The 17,574-nt window shown below is 34.3% G+C and overlaps 1 protein-coding gene across 2 annotated transcripts in view; it reads right to left on the bottom strand.

Annotated features, from left to right (window-relative positions):
• LOC116417902 overlaps positions 1–16,146 on the bottom strand; it is a 114,679-nt gene extending 98,533 nt beyond the window's left edge. The window contains exons 1-2 of one of the 2 annotated variants that reach the window (XM_031933046.2): positions 16,003–16,113; positions 13,196–13,415 (exon numbers count right to left, since the gene is read on the bottom strand). Coding sequence is in view for 1 of the 2 variants with exons in the window: in XM_031933045.2 (XP_031788905.1) it covers positions 16,003–16,046 (44 nt within the window). In the remaining variant the exon portion in view is untranslated. Of the gene's footprint in view, positions 1–13,195; positions 13,416–16,002 lie in introns of both variants that reach the window. The other variant, XM_031933045.2, reaches the window with a different exon arrangement.
• Between the last annotated feature and the right edge of the window lie 1,428 nt (positions 16,147–17,574).

Below are 17,574 nucleotides of genomic sequence, written 5' to 3' on the forward strand. Positions count from 1 at the left end.
AATTTAACAAATTTAACAATTTAAAACTATCTGGAAAACTAAGTATTGCTTATATCTAATTCCTTGAGCTCATTTGGTTGTGCATTGTAAATTATAATAGCATTATTATAACTGTTTTTATCACTGACTCGTTTTTTGCTCTTAGGTATAATTAAACTTTTCTTTCGAGTAATACTTGTAGACATTTGGAATTGAGTTTTGAGATCTTGATAATGGATTTTAAGGGATTCGAAATTAAATACTTGCTCTAGGTTTAATGGACTATCTTGTATACTAAAAGTATTTTTGTTGATAATCTTGAGAATTTTTCTCTGTAAACTTTGTAATAAATCACGGTTATTTCTATATGCACCACCCCAGGCTACTATTCCATAGCTAATTATGCTGTGGAAGAAAGCATAATATATCATTCTTAAAGTTTCTGTTGACATAGTGTGTTAGTTTGTTAAAAATATAGACTAGATACTTTGTCTTTTTTAATATATATTGGATGTATTTATCCCATTTCAGATTGTAGTCAATGACAATTCCTAAGTATTTGTAATACTCAACTCTAGCTATCTTTCTATTTTGAATTCTTACATCAATAAGTTTCGGTACACTATTGCAATAGCTTCCAAATGTCATACAAACTGTTTTATCCAAATTCAAAGATAACTTATTTACCGCCAACCATTTGTATATCACAGTAAGAAACTCATTCATACTTTTTTGCGCCTCTATCCATGTATTGCCTGTTGCTATAATTGCAGTATCATCTGCGTACGATAGAATTCATTCTAGTGGAATCTCCTTTAGCATATCATTTATATATATAATAAATAGAAGTGGACCCAGTATCGTACCCTGTGGAACGCCCATACTTATTAGTAAACTATCACTTTCTACACCGTCGATTTTAACAATTTGATATCTGTTATTCAAATAGCTTCTAAGGAGATCCAATGCCTGACCTCTAATATCAATACAATACAGTTTATTTAATAACAACTTGTGGTCAACTGTATCAAAAGCTTTAGCCAAGTCGAGAAAAGTGACTATTGTTGGTATCGTTTTATCTACATTATTGTACAAAATTTGTGTGATATAGTTTAAAGCATTTTTTGAGCCAATATTTTTCATAAAACCAAATTGGTGTTTTAATATTATGTTATTTTTTTTGGATAAAATCATATAGCCTGTTAAAGATTATTCTTTCAAAAATTTTAGCAACATTGGATATAAGTGAGATGGGCCTATAATTGGTAATGTTATGTTTTTCCCCTGATTTATATATCGGAATGATTTCGGCTTTTTTTAGTGCATCGGGCCATATAGCGTTTTCAATGCACAAATTAAAAATATGCGTTAATGGTACCGCAATATAATTACTAATCACTTTCAAGGACTTCAAGCTTTTATTTTGTCCACACCACCATTTTTTATTTTCAATGTATTGATTATGTTTTTTACTTCATTTATATTTGTGGGTTTTAGAAAAATTAATTTAGCATTATTATCCAGTAGTCTGTTTTCTGCATTATTGGGTTGCACGATACCATTACTCAATTGTTGGCCGATCTCACAAAAAAACTTATTCATGTTACTCGCTATCTCAACTTTCTCTGTAACTTTAATATCGCTTATCTTTATACAACTTATGGTTTCATTAGACTTTTTTTGCCCAGTTTATTGTTTATAATTTCCCATAGTTTTTTGGGGTTATTTGCATTTTTTTCGACTATTTTTTTATCATATCTAATTTTGGCGTCTTTGATAACTTTCTCTAAAATTTTGCAATAGGTCTTGTATTCAGTTTTAAGTTGCTCATTACTTATATCCAACTTCCATAAGTTATACAAAAATTCTTTGGTTTCGCACGATTTAATTATCGCATCGGTGATCCAATTTTTCCATCCCACCTGTCTAATCCTTTTTTGATTCATTTTGGATAACTCGATACATTGTTTAATCTCAGACAACAACTTATCTGTTGCTAAATTAGGATCCTGCATTGTGATAATTACATTCCAGTTTCTTGTTTCAGCACTATTTTTTAATTTTTTATAATTTAAAACTATTGTTGGTTTGTTATGTACTATTTTCATTTTATTGAGAGCTATAAATATAGGGTAATGGTCTGTTATTAATAGTTTGAGTTTATAAGTAATTGTATGTATGTAATCAGTTTTTATGAAAATATTATCAATGCAGGATCCCTTAGCAATGCCCACAGGTGGCCTTGTAATTCCAACAAATCCAGGAATATATCCTTTATCGAAAAAATTACACAGGAATTTTTGGCCCAAATGATCGCAATGCAATAAATCAATATTGAAATCTCCTATTGCTAAATGATTTTTAATGTTCCTCTTTTTTATCAAATATTTATTTAAATCTAAAATAAACTCAGTCTTAGGTATGCCATGAGATCTTTACATGGATGAGATTTCAATATTGCTATTATTACTTAAGTTAATTTTCGTATTTACAATTCTAATCCTACCCTGTTGAACAATTTCTGTGCTCTGAACCAAGTTTCTATTTACGAATACTATAACTCCGTCATTCCTATTTATCCTACTATCATTGTAGTAAGACTCATACTCATAGTTACTCCCGATCAGTTAAAAAAAATTATGATTAACCTGCTCAAAAGTTTCAGAAAGAACAACAGATGGTTTGACGATCAGACTTTCAAAAAATATTTTTACCTTATCAAAATTTGCATCCATGCTTCTTACATTTAAGTGCATCATTTTTGTTGCTAATTGTCTTGTTTAGATAGCCAATACCACTGTATGTTTTTTCTTTCTGCATCGAATCCTTTTGTATTATATCTAGATCATTGCTAAATCGTCTATCGATCTTAATACGAGTTTTATAAATAGGTTCGAATATATTTTAATCGACTTTAATAACCCAAACCATTACTATTCTTGTTATATCAGTCAAATGTTTTTTGTCAATATATTTTAATCGATTTGAAAATCACTATTTATTAATAAATAGTTTATCGATCCCAATACTAGTTTTATGAATGGCTCTGAATATAGTTGAATAGACTTTAATAACTAAAACAACCACTATTCTTGCAATATCATTAATTGTTATTTTATCAGTATATATAAATCTGTTCGAATGGTACTTTATTACGTATAATAAAAATAATAATTATTTTTCTAATATGATTTGTTCGTAATTTTATCAATAAATTTAAATTAATTTATAAAGTAATTCGTTTATATAATATTTAATCAATCTCGATACTTTTTTACGGTTAGATTCAATTATCCTTTAATCAATTAAAATAATCAAAAAAGAATCCCTGCTAGAAATACTAGATTGATTTAATCGACGTTTTAAATTATCGATGTGAATCGGTCTTAATCGCAATCTAAATATCAAAATAAAGATATTTTTATCGAATTTTATGTGATGATTATTTTGATGCAGTTCAATTGGGATTCATTCAATAAATATGAATCAACTTTTTAGTCGATATTAAATTAGTTTAATTTTACAAATAATTTTGATAACATTTTAAGTGACCTTAATGATCAAAGTTTTGTAAAATCCCTTATGAAAAATAATACTTTTATTTTTCGATTAGAATCGATTAAATTTATTGCAAAACTAGTCGATTTTAATCGACCCCATGTTTCTTAATATAACCGCTTGGTGTCGCTTCAAATGTTCATACTCGCAAGTGACAAGATTTCTTCTCCGTTACTATATAAGAAAGGATTGAAACTTTATTAAAATCGATTGACTTTATTCAACGACACATGAAAAAATTCATGTCAATTCAAATCGATTAACACCACGATATACACATCAGTAAATACGATTGCATAGTTGAATACAGTACGATTGAATAATATCAAATGTTATTTTAGATATAAACAATCTTTAAATCCGCTTTTCTAGTGTACACAGATACATTGATTCCGATTTAAATAAGCATTGAATTGATTAAGTGAATATCCTAATACTTATGTATTCTAATCCGGTTTAATCGATATTATTTTATCGTTTTAAATGGATTTTAATGCCATCAATATATTACACACGCAGTAGCCTGAATATAATCGCTTTCAAATGTAAAACGCAGGATTAAGATATAGACTCGGAATCGATTCATTTTTTGTCCATCGATTTCAATCGCATATTTTTAGCAGGGATATTTACTTATATCTTTGGGCTCTGTACATCTTTTCTTACCTGCAAACAAAATAAGGCATTTCATGAATTTTCATAGAAATGTAAGAAAAAGGTTATTTTATTCTTGCTAATGATAACACTATGCTTATCTTTTTTTTTGGTTACTTGAACTTTGTCATGGCATTGGTTGCAAATCAAAAGTTCCTCGAGCGCAAAGAATAGAATGTTGATATCATTCAATCTATTTCTGACTTAAGAGGTTCCTTCCGCTGCTGGAGTTAGTATCTTTTTTTGCTGAACTCGAAGGTCTTGACTTGTAAGCAGGTTCATCCTCACTTGTTACTCCAAGAAATCTTCTTAGCCTCTTTTTGCCTCCTCCTCGAAAATACTTCTTGTCTAGATATGTACTCGCAAACCTTTTCTTGGCATCTATATGATCACACACAATTTTATAGTCACTTAACTTTACACTTTATTAAAAAACTTTACTGCTCTGCTTTTAGACTAACACTTCACTTTTTTTCTTTTTAGGATTATAAGCTAAGCTTTAACCCCAAAAACACTACAAACACTACTTAGATTAGTTTTAAAAGACTGTTGAAAAATATCAGCTATTTGTATGCAATGCAAAGACATCAGCTGCGTTCACTTAGTGTAAAACACATGCCAGGATTCTACCAGCTGTGTTTTGAAATATTTGCTGTCTGACAGCAGAATAACAGGACGGTCACTCTGTCCTTCTCCGAAACATTGATTCTAGTCTTTCTACAAGTGGCGCGCTGGCTCGCAATATTTGTATTTCAATAAATACTCCTACGTTTTAATCGTAGCCTTATATAAGATGCGAAATTAGAAATATATCTTTAAAAAATGCGTCAAGTGATGAAGTGTCGAGCAGTGACCAGTCACATGTGTTGAGGTAATCCATTAGCTTTTCAGCACTGATGTCTTTATAGTTTCTGTAGGCGTAGATTCTGGATACTTGTCGTGGAATCTGTAAATCTAGTGTGGCTGTAGTAAGGTCATGTCTGTTTATGAAAGGTGAGTCAGTCTTCCAGTATGAGAGTAGGCGGTCCTGTTCATCAATGAAGTAAAGATCGAACCATGTGTTAGAGTCTTGTTTGTGGTGCGTAGCACCATAGGTTACCGATTTAAGAGAGTTTTCCTCGATTAAGGCCTTGATGAACTTGGCATCTTCAGAGGAGGATAGTTGATCTGCGTTAAAATACCCATTATGACTTTCGTGGAGTAGTTGTGCATATGCGTGTTAATCTGGCCGATGAAGTTGTTGCCTTGGATGAAAGGGGCTCGTGGTAAACGATACACAATCGTCACGAAAATAGGTGGGACTCTCTTCGCAGTGATCTCACAGAAAAAATACTTTGGGTAGCCTGGCCTGCCCGTCCAGATACTGTCAGACGATGATATTAGTATAGCAGTAAGCGTGTTATGGATGTAGAGGGCAACTCCTCCACCGTTTCTGTTTCTGTCTCGTCTGTGTAGCGTATAGTTAGTCAGTCTGGAAATAAAGATTATTTTTTCGTCTAACCAGGTTACAGCTATTACGTGAAAAGTGGGACGAGTAGACAAAAAAAGTCTTATCATCCCAATGTGTCCCGTGAGAGGCAAACTCTTAGACCTTCTGACAGAGTTACCTTAGAATGTGAAGCTTTTGCGGTCGATGAAGTTGATGAAGGTGGTTTGGGTGGCATGAGGTGTGTGTAGTTTAGTTGTTGTTGTTGTTGCTGTTGGTTGGTGGTATCCAGGCTAAAAAAACTCTCCAACTGCTCTGTCGATGAGGCGGATGTACAGCCTACCATTCCGCGCGTAGGTCCGGCATCCTTCCCTCTACTTGACCTCCAGCATGGCCCTGACCCTTAGTTAATGCACCTTACGAGGAAGAAGCGGGTTGATGTTGATTAGTCTTTGGTGATCTAATGGGGGGCTAGGGCTCGCGCTTCCTCCAGCAGATCAGCATCTGGCTCCGCTATGTGGAGCTTGCGCTTCTTGGCCTTCGCAGCAACGATGGAGCAGGCAAGGGCATGGGACGCCAGATAATGATAAAATAAGATTAAGTTCAGGGACAGTATGTAAATTCTCGGAGCAGCATTGTATTGATATACAAGCTAGTCATACGTTTTGGTCAGTAATAAATACTGAAAGAACTAAATTCTCGTTTCTCTAATTTTAGTATTAGATTCATTTCTTAACGATCTTTGCGCTTCATAGACTCTCTCTGTTGTTAGCGCATTTTTCACTATGTAGGTTAAACTATCGGCTGCTTCTAATCTCCTTTCTATTTCTTTTTAAATAAATAAACCTCTTTTGAAACATTCGACAACGTTTGTCTCTACTTCGGTTTTGAAAGCTGCGGACGCTGCTCCGTCTAATAATTTTTTCGAGCCAAGGATTCTTTTACCTATTTCTCTTAATCTATTCGCGAATATTATTACTCTGTCACTCTCTCTTTAATATTCGTTTCCTAATTCACCTTGCAATTGATGAATGGATTTTGTCTGACCAAATATACTCTTTAAAAAGTCGCCTAATGCATCTACTGGTTCAAAATTTTGTCCATAAATCGCTTTCCTCGCTTCTCCAACTATCTTGCTTCTAAGAAGTTTTACTAAATTTTTCACGGATACTGTCTCTACCATTTCTTTTGCCTCTTCGCAACCTTCTATAAAAAATCTAACTGGTATATTACTACCATAAAATTCGGGTACAACCTTAAGCGCATCTTTTAAAGGTACTGTAGCTGCCGCCATTTCTATTTCTGATTCCTCGTCTAACGAATCTACAGTATTATTTTGTGAATCCTGATTTTGTTTGTCTGCCTCAACTATAGTTTTATCTCCTGTTAAATCTATAATTTTATCTTCTGTCAAATCTAAAATTCCCGAATTTAATGTAGCATTGCGCGATGTTGCTGAATCAAACGTCTTTGATGTATCCGACTCTACTTTCTGATCTCGAGTTTTTTTAAATTATTCAAACAACACGTTTCAAAATGTTACAATAGATATAAGAGATCAGCATGGTAATCATATACCATTCGAGTACGGGATGTTGACAGTTACACTTTACTTTAAACGCTGTCAATAAAGCATGAAAAACAAAAATGAGTTACTACGTAGAATATTATTCCGATCAAATTGGTGCTGGGGTAGGTAGAGAAGGTGTACGACGAGTGTTTGCAGGATCAAGCTATCAGCGAGGACACGGTGGTATAGGCCATTTCTTGAGTGGTTTATTTCGAAGAATCTTACCATATCTCACTAGTAGTGCCAACGCTGTAAGTAAGGAAGCCATTAAAGCAGGAATAAATTTATTAGATGATGTGGGTAATCATGGTCTCAGTTTTAAATAATCTGTTAATACGCGTGCGCGAGAGTCTGGTTGAAATCTTAAACATAAGGCCGCAGATAAAATAGCTGAAATGATGAAGGGGTCTGGAATAAGCGACATGGTAAGAAGCGAAAACGTCAGTCGCGTAAGAGTCGTATAACTGGACGCAGTAGCACCAGCGGTAGTTTGAAGAAAAGACACGTCAGTAAGAGTAAAGTTAGAAGCTCGAAAAAAAAAGAAAGTAAATAGAAAGAAGAGGAAACGCAGTGTCTCTGATATTTTTGGATAAACAATATCAACATTATGGCTTTTCTGCATTCAAACTCATGCGAATGCATGAAATCCGAATTAGATTTATTTACTTTACCACCGACGCAAACGTCAGTGGAAAATTCACAATTCATACATTACAAGCCCGTTTCATCTCTCACCGACGATGGACCATTGGAATTTGTCGCTCCAGGAGGAAGTGATTATCTTGATCTTGCGCATACAATGCTCAGTATACGCCTGCAGATATTACCTAATGTTGAAATTGGGGCTAATGAGAGTGCCGCAGAGTACTCTAAGGTAGCACCAGTGAATAATCTTTTACACTCTCTCTTTAATCAGATAGATGTGTTCTTTAATCAAAAACTAGTATCACCGCCAAATAATGCATATCCATACCGCAAATACATCGAAACACTGCGAAATTATTAAGCGCCTACAATGAATTCTCATCTTACATCAGCACTCTGGTATTTAGATACTCCTGGTATGGAGTATCTAAATACCAGAGTCATTTATATGAATACACCACCCAACACCCCAGTCACTGATGCAACAGCAAATAAGGGAACGTTTATCGTCAGTATTTTTCAATTAACGACCAAACTGTTGATCTAATTGGACATTTACATTGCGATGTTTTTAATCAAAATAACTTTTTGCTAAATGGTGTTGAACTACGCTTACGATTAGTGAGAAGTAAGGATGCTTTTTGCTTGATGGATGTATCTGATAACGACAAATTTAACGTACATATTAAAGAAGCATCACTGATTGTACGTCGTGTTAAAGTGAGTCCAGGGATCATGTTAGCACATGCAAATACTCTCGCAAAAGCCACGGCTAACTATCCAATAAATCGTGTAGAAGTAAAAGCATTTACATTGCACAGTGGTGTTCATGGCGATACACTTGACAATGTTATCCTAGGCCAGATTCCTAAAAGAATAATCATCGGTTTCGTAGATAATAGAGCATTTAATGGGAATAGAAAGTTGAATCCATTTAATTTTTAACATTTCAACATAAACTATCTTTCACTTTATCTGGATGGAGTACAGATTCCCAGCAAACCGCTACAGCCACGATTTACGGGGAGTAATCCAATATTCGTAGAATGTTATCATACATTATTCTCTGTTACGGGAATACACTTTCTGAATGAATCACTGACGGTTACACGAACAGATTACAATAAGGGCTATTGCTTTTTTGCTTTTGATCTAACACCTGATTTATCTGCAAATTCATCATTTCATTGGAATCTTATCAAGCATGGTAGTGTTCGAGTAGAAGTCAAATTTGAACTATATCTAGCAGCAACAATTGACTGCACAATTTATGCCGAATATGACAATGTCTTGAAAAGAGATTCAAGTCGACAAATCATAACGAATTTCAATGCTTAGGAAGAGATGGTGGGGATAGAAAGAGAAACAACAGCAGCGCCTTCTACATCGTTAACGGTAAGAGAACAAGACACACTATGCTCAGTTCTCATTGAACGTTTATACAGTTCAGTAGTGCTACTTTACCTTCTGCTGATGCTGCTGCTGCTAAGCGCTCTTAAACTGTCATGGATTACATTATTAACGTTCAAGGTCTGAGAGATCTTAATAACAAATTTATTTCTAAAGAAGTGGATATACTTGGTCTAAAAAATAGAGCTATTGGACACTGGATCATCAAGGCCCCCCACAATTTCACAGAATTGTCTGTTGGAATAAAAAGGTCTAACGAATATATCTCTAATCAGTTTCATGGTGTCCGCTGGCATGAAGGGTCATTAGTATGGAACAATTGTAATTTCATTTACAACAAGTGGCAACAGTGGCTATACGTGTTTTTACTCGTGGACACGATAATTGGAGATATTTGGAAACTGTTACGTTTCGTAAAGTTGTGAATGTGGATGAAATGTACGCGCCGACTTTTCAAGAATTAAAAAAGAATTATCCGGCAGATTTATGTGTTTAAATCACAGTATCCAAGATATAAACAACACTCGTGATTGTGCTGTCACCCAGGCATATTTATTGAGAAAGTGGTTGCACTCTATTGCCAAGGATATAACCCAGGATTCAGCGTAAAAATTGAGCGACGCTTTATACTGTAAACTACATTCTCGTGTTGGGACAGCAACATCTATTTATAGTGGCCGTGGAAGCGACGTAGTTGATCATAGCTAAAACAACGAATACACGTCAACTGCTAAGGGCCCTCAAACCATTAGCTGCCAAGACAGTTGGTGTATACGCTACAGATGCTGCTGTCTACAACCTACGCAGTTAATAAGTCGAATTCCAAAAGGATTTCTCTTGGATTGGAGTGTCATCAGGGTAGCTTCCGTCCTGTAATTAAGCTTTCTACAGCTACAGGGAGTTTAAAATCCATAAAATTCGATGTGGCCAGCTGGAAAGTTTTTAAGAATTACTTCGATTTTATCAATACCTATTTCCAAGATGCATACAGATTGCAAAGTGAGTACGGACGATTAACAAAGATATACATGGAAAACCACGATCTTATGTTTACAACTTCATACAATACAAAGTCTATACTGATTGAGGAAAGACCTGTTGGAACACCTCTCTTTCCAAATCTTCTACTAGACGAAGAAGACGAGGACGAAGTTAATAGCGCTGCCGCTGCTTTGGCTGAAAGTGCTACATGTGGTAGTGATGCTACTCCTGTTGGCGGGAGATATTATCCTCCAAGGGCGAAGAAATAGAAAACGTCCCACATTCAATCTGCTATTTGCATGCAGAAAGTTACTTTCGATGGATTGAGGATTGTCTTACTATGTGTCGACGAACGTCTCGAGAAATTTAAAGCCTGCGTTATTAGGGTAAATGAAATCATGGTTTATATTAAAGAATTTTTAATTGAATGTATTAAAAACGATACAGAAAACTTGATTGAAAATGCCAAATCTACTATGATAAAAACCTACGAGGTATTTCAACAATATTATACTCTACAGCGATAATATTAAAATTAATGTTGGTGATAAGTTTGTAAACGATATTGATGAATCCTTGGTTAATATAATTATTTGTGAAATTGCTGCCTTTAAATTGTTTGATGTCTATAGGGATATATACACCACTATCGTCAAATCATAATAATTTATCATCTTATTCTTCGTTATTACGCTTTATACATATGCACTTTTACTTCAAATAAAACTGTAAAAATAGACATATTTTCTCTTGTTACGTCATTTAATCCTCACTTTTCCCGCTCCATTCTCCCTACGTATCAGTATAATAAATACCTTTGCGATTCGGGGAGCTACTCATTCTCACATGTACCTCCTTGAAGCATCATCATCATCATTGAAAAAATGGATAAATTAAAAAACGTATTCTCTTCGAGCAAGAAGAAGGAGGAGAAAAAGCCTCTCATTGAAAAAGATAAAACGTCAGAATCCAAATTTAAGAAGTATTGTCATGAATTCTCTAATAACACTGAGATAACAAGGCTACAAGAGCTTGAATGAATAATCTTTGAATTTGTACATTTTATTATCTAAAACGTTCCTTTTAAGTACCACAATATTTTCATAAACGTAGCGCAAAATAATAATATACACATTCCTCACCCCATACACCATGTAAGATTGATGTTTATATTAGAGGATGGTGACATCATTAAAATTTCATCTTCTAAACAAATAATTAGGATATGTTATCATGTAAACATATCGTTAAGATGTCTTATACACGTGTCATAAAGATAATCTTTATCTTGTAAATAAGGTGTTACACGTGTCGCATCCTTATCTTCTAAACAAGTAATAAAGATTAAGTATCATGTTTGTTTATGTAAACATGATATCTGACTTACACGGTATAAACATGATACTCTTATCTCAATTACCTGTTTATAAACATAATACCTTATCTTATCTTTATTACTTGTTTACATTGATAAGATAAAGATGCGCCAGTAATGACGTCATTTGTTATGTCTCCCCATACCGGCTCACTTACTACTTCCCTGCAATAAAAAAAAGGTCTAAGTCTCGTAGGCATACAGAGGGCCCCAGTTATACATGCTTTTAACTATATGCAGCAGTTGATGTGCGTTATATGTTAACGCAGTTAACAAATATATATCTTCTTCTTCAGCCACAAATTTAAAAAGCATTTCATTAGCGTAATTCAAATCTGCAAAGGTAATATCGATTTGCAAACAAATGTGCAAGGCGTTTACTAATAATGACCAGTGTTTTAAGAATTTTTTATGGTTTTTTAAAACCAAACTTAGCCAAGGGATACTATAGTATAATATCCAATTCTCGTATTCTCGAGCTTTCCATTTTCCGCAGGCTTTTAAAGATCTTGATAACCGTGATAATTGATTAGGAACCTTTAATTATTTAAACATATTCTCAAGTATATCTTTCTCTGTCTTTGTTAAAATTTTTACGATGTACTCAGTAAATTGTTTACCAACACCAGCTACGTAACAGTGCATGTAGTCTAGTGTAAATCCATCAATAATATAAAAGTTCTGTAAATTTAAAAGTGGCGAAGCAGTTTTAACACCGAATACACGTTTTTGAGTTTGCACAACTTGAGTTGCATGTTCAATAGTCATTTTATGATTTCTGTCTTCTGATAATGGATTTTCAAACGGATATCGCATACTTCCATTATAATAATATCCTTTGTGCAAACACCAGTCGCACCCATACTTTGAATTAAATTGACTAGTACCATTCATTGGTGCTCGAGCCACTGTATCGACACAAGCGATTAATGCATACACTTTTATAGTACGCTTTTGATTATTTATTGTACACGGAATACCTGCTGTTGAAAGTTTGTTCATGAAATTGACAAATGCATGTAAAAAAAGATCCATTTGTGGTTTATTTGGACCAAACCACAAAGCAGTCGTAATTACGCTTTTTAACCTTTCTTGAATAGGAACTTCGTTAAGTATAATGTAAATTGGTCATATTAAAAAAGTAGAAGATTTAAAAACTGGCGTGCCATCCGTATTGAACATTACCGTGGCATATGCATTGCGATCACATTCTTGGATTGTTTGAACAAACTTTCTGTACATCATACCGTCGTAGATATCTTTTAAATGATCAGGCTCATGCTGTCTTTCATTCATGACATAATTATAATAATTTTCATTACTTTCCAAGTAATCACGAATAGCATCAAATGGATTGATAATCGCAAAGAAACACGGGTTTGATGGATTTGACACATCAACACTTTTATTGCATTTTATACAATTGATTGATACCGTAAAATCGTCGACGTACCAATGTATTGTGAACACGTAGGACAAGTAGCGTGCTATGTAATATTTTTATCATCATTACATAATTGATCTATTTTATATCGAGTTTCCGGTAAAACATCTTTACCACATATTATATTTATAAATTTCAATAAATTTGATATACCTGAAACGGATAACGAATTTGATAGAGAATATTTTAGAGCCATCAATAATAATTCAGCAGGACTTCTTTTAACGTGTAACGACATTAATTTAAAAAATTCGCTGTCATCTAGTAAATCCCGTACCGTATTGGCACTTTTCATTGTTTCCTTTAAAAGAGATGACAATTCCTCATCACTGCTGCATATATCTTCATATAAAGTATCTGTAGCAATATTATCCTGTACAGAAATATAATAATTAGTCATACAGATTAAAGAAAATGAAGATAAAATTTAATTATATTCATGCTTTAACTATAATAGCCACTTCTTTGACCTAAAAAGTGGGATGAAGTAGCTATTTATTCCCTTAAATAACTTTTTTTTCCGCGATCGCTAAAATTCTCATTTCCCGCGAAAGCAAGAGTTCTTACACCCGCAAAAACAAAAAAAGATTCTAAAAATTGTACAAATTAAAAAAAATTAAAAAAAAAATTAAAAATGTCATAAAGTAGTATACGATACTCGTGCGCGTAGGTGATGATGACACTTGCTTTTTTGTCACCCTCGCTACGCTCGGGCGACAAAATGCGCTCGTGCAGAAATCGCTTACTTCGCGCACTTGTATCTTAATATACTATTTTAACACTCGGTGCGCGAAACGCGGTTCCTCGAGCTCGTTTTCCGTGCGCGAAACAACAGGTTTTTTAACTAGTGCGCAAAACAAATAAGATGGCGCGAAACATGCCGTTGTTAAGGAAACGTTGTTTTGCATACGCTACACGAAAAACGAGCCCCATGAAATCCGCGATTTTCGCGCACGTCGTGTTAAAAAATATGGTTCGATACATATGCACGGAGTAAGCGATTCTCGCACGGGTGTAATTTGTCGCCCGAGCGAAGCGAGAATCGCTTACTTCGCGCACTTGTATCGAAATATACTATTTTGACACTCTGTGTGTGAAACTCGGTTTCTTCTAGCTGCTTAGTGTGTGCGAAATGCCTGATTTTTACACTAGTGCGCGAAATGCCTGATTTTTACACTAGTGCGCGAAATGCCTGATTTTTACACTAGTGCGCGAAATTCTGAATTTCACACCGAGCGTGTGCGAAACTCTGAATTTCGCGCACTCTCATCTGTTAAGAACGTAGGTTCGCACACTCGTGTCAAAATAGTATATTTCGATACAAGTTCGCACATGTATCGAACCATATTTTTTAATACGACGTGCGCGAAAAATGCGGTTTTCGCGGGGCACATTTTTCGTGTAGCTTTTGCGAAACAATGTTTCCATAACAATGGCATGTTTCGCGCGATATTATTTGTTTTGCGCACTAGTTTTGCGCACTACAAAATAGTATATTAAGATACAAGTGCGCAAAAGTTGCGTAGAATCAATCTCCGCACGCGTGTCGAACATTATTTTTCGATACAGGGGGCGGAAAATACGCTTGAACGCACGCGGAGCGTGCGTAAAAGTGCATTTTACGCACATTTTATCGAAAAATTGTATTTTTAAACTGGCAATTTTTAGATTATTATCAAATTTAAAAATTTTTGAAAGATTCAAAAAGTTTTAAAAATAAATATTTAAAATAAAAAATGTTGAAAATTACAAAAATTTTAAAAATTTTAAAAATTAAAAAACGCTTAAAATTTAAAAAAATTTTTAAATTTTAGAAATTTAAAAAAATGAAATAATTTTGATGGTGTTTATAAGCATCTAAAACGCAAAAATTAATTAATTGCGTCACATAAACTATGGTGTGCAAGAAGGGCTAAGTGGGCTTTTTGACCTCCTATGGTTGTAGTACGAGTCGAAACAAAGCTAGCACGAAACTCTACACCAGTATGAAAAATAATTCTCTACACTTTCAAATCTTTTGTTACAAAAAATTATATCATTTTGATCATATATCTTGCTACTTCTTTCTTTTAAAATATTTCAGTTGAAGACGTAATAGTAATTTTTATTTTATATTATATGTCGTATGTAACAATATTCGGATAAAGTAACTTTGAACGCACTCCTACAATCCTAGAACAATAATAGGGCAACCCATATTATAGCATGTTTTTCCAACTTTCTTTTGCTGAACTTGTGTATATTTATAAATATCACATTTTAAGATATAATATATCATATCAAATGAACTTTATTATATATCATATCAAAAATAATTCATTTTTCTCATTTTTCTTATTTAAACATATTTTTGAAGTGGCCTTCAGAGGATGATAATGTATATAGGTTTTAATCAAGGCCCAACCGTATTCAAGTATAGCATAAAAAATTTTGCTTCAATTAGGTTATAAAATCTCTAGAGTTAAAAATAAAAAAAAAATTTAACGTAATATGAAGAAGATGTGGGAGCTGCTAAAAATTTGCAAATGCGCCCCAGGGTATTTAGTATTTAAAATTCCCAAAAAACACTATAACATGGATTGACATAATGTTATAAGTTATCTGGAGTGAAAAAAAGTGTTTTTAGCTCCGACATCCCCTCAACTATCAAATAATATTTTAATCGTTGTTAAATAAATTATTAATGTATACATAAAATATATGGTTATAATATACATATATTATGAGTCGCAGAAGAAAATTTATTAACCGTAGAAGTACGGAACAAAAATTTATATTTTTTATACAATACTTTTCATTTACTTTTTGGCGAAATAGATTTTTTTGTATACAACACATGAAACAAAAGTATATATCAGAACAATATACTTTATATAGATTTATGATTCATTATATTTTTGAAACATACATACAGATTATAAATGTATCAAACTTAATAAAATGTAGGATAATTCACTTACACAATCAAATAATTTGTAGTCATATACATCAGATGATTAAGCATTTTGCGTGTCTCCTACTATTGGATTATTGTCATCAATTTTAATCGTTTCAACTAATTGTTGAATTACAGGCAACTCTGGCTCAATAGAGATTGAACTACAGTTAATTCTATGTAGATCATCTATATTTTCCTTAAAAATCAATAGGTAAAAATAAAATGAATTATAGAAATTAATGATTTATTAGAAAAAGTATCATATTTATAACTATACAAACCTATTCAATTGATTTTTTAGCTTTAGTGATAGCATATTTTGTTACTGATGTATTTTCATCATATAGATACTTTTTTCTCTGTTTCTCAGACATTTTTTGATTGCTGTATATAAGATGATGTTTGGTTATAACCAAAAAAATATAAACACAGCCGTGCTCTCTCTCTCTCTCTCTCTCTCTCTCTCTCTCTCTCTCTCTCTCTCTCTCTCTGTCTCTCTCTCTCTACACACACACACACACACACACATATATATATATATATATCTTCCTATATTATATAGATGCATGATGCATAGTAAATTTATGTCAATAACCCCTCCGCGCCCCTCCGCACCCCCTCCGCAGCCCCTCCGTAGCCCCTCCGCATTTTCACGTGAAATCGTATCAAAATGTACGTTATTTTTGGAGCTCTTTGCCCCTCCGCCCCCCTCCGCGCCCCTCCGCCCCCTCCGCCGCCCTCAGCGTCCCGCCGCCGCCCTCCGCGCCCCTCCGCACCTCCTCCGCTGGTACCTCCGCACCCCCTCCGCTGGCCCCTCCACTAGCCCCTCCACACCCCTCCGCAAGCCTCTCCGCATCCCATCCGTTGGCCCCTCTTAAATCAATTTTATTAATATTAAAATGATTATTATAAAACTTAGTCAAAAAGATTTCAATAGTTCCATTTTTTAAATAATGGTATAATGATGTGTTATAATCAAATTAAGAAGATCGACAAAATTTCCTTTAATGGAAAAATGGTATAACTATGGGTTAAAGTTTAAATTGAGAAGATAATAACGACAGATTTCCACACCACCCAAGAGGTACTGTCAGAAGCACATTATAATATGGATATACAATGTGTTTCAGGCGCGTTGATTCTTTTTTTGTTTTTCTTAAAATCTTCTTTGTTCTCGCATTCCCTCGATGCAGCGGAGGATTCCTCTCCGCCCGCGAAACACCACCGTTGCATGCAGCTGTTTCAACTGCTTCTGTTTGTTGACTCTGCGCGCCGACCGCGGCGCGTGCTCGGCTGCTCAACTGCGTTAAATAAATACTCTTAAATAACGCCCGCGGAGGCGGCGGTATTCACAGGAAGGAACAAGGAATTGGAAATAAGCGAACGAGGATCAGAAATGATGACGACTCACGTTAAATAAGAAGACTAGGGTTATATTTGTCAGTCGCGGAATAAACGTGAAGTTACAATGATAAATTATAATACGCAAGTCGCCAACAACTTTGCGACTCGCCGCGACGCTAGAACATTCGCGCTCGCACGCGTGTATCGACGTGAAGGTCGCGCGCGCACGCACCAGGCACTCTCTCTCATG

This window comes from Nasonia vitripennis, assembly GCF_009193385.2.
Source record: "Nasonia vitripennis strain AsymCx chromosome 5 unlocalized genomic scaffold, Nvit_psr_1.1 chr5_random0005, whole genome shotgun sequence".
Taxonomy (NCBI): Eukaryota; Metazoa; Arthropoda; class Insecta; order Hymenoptera; family Pteromalidae; genus Nasonia; species Nasonia vitripennis.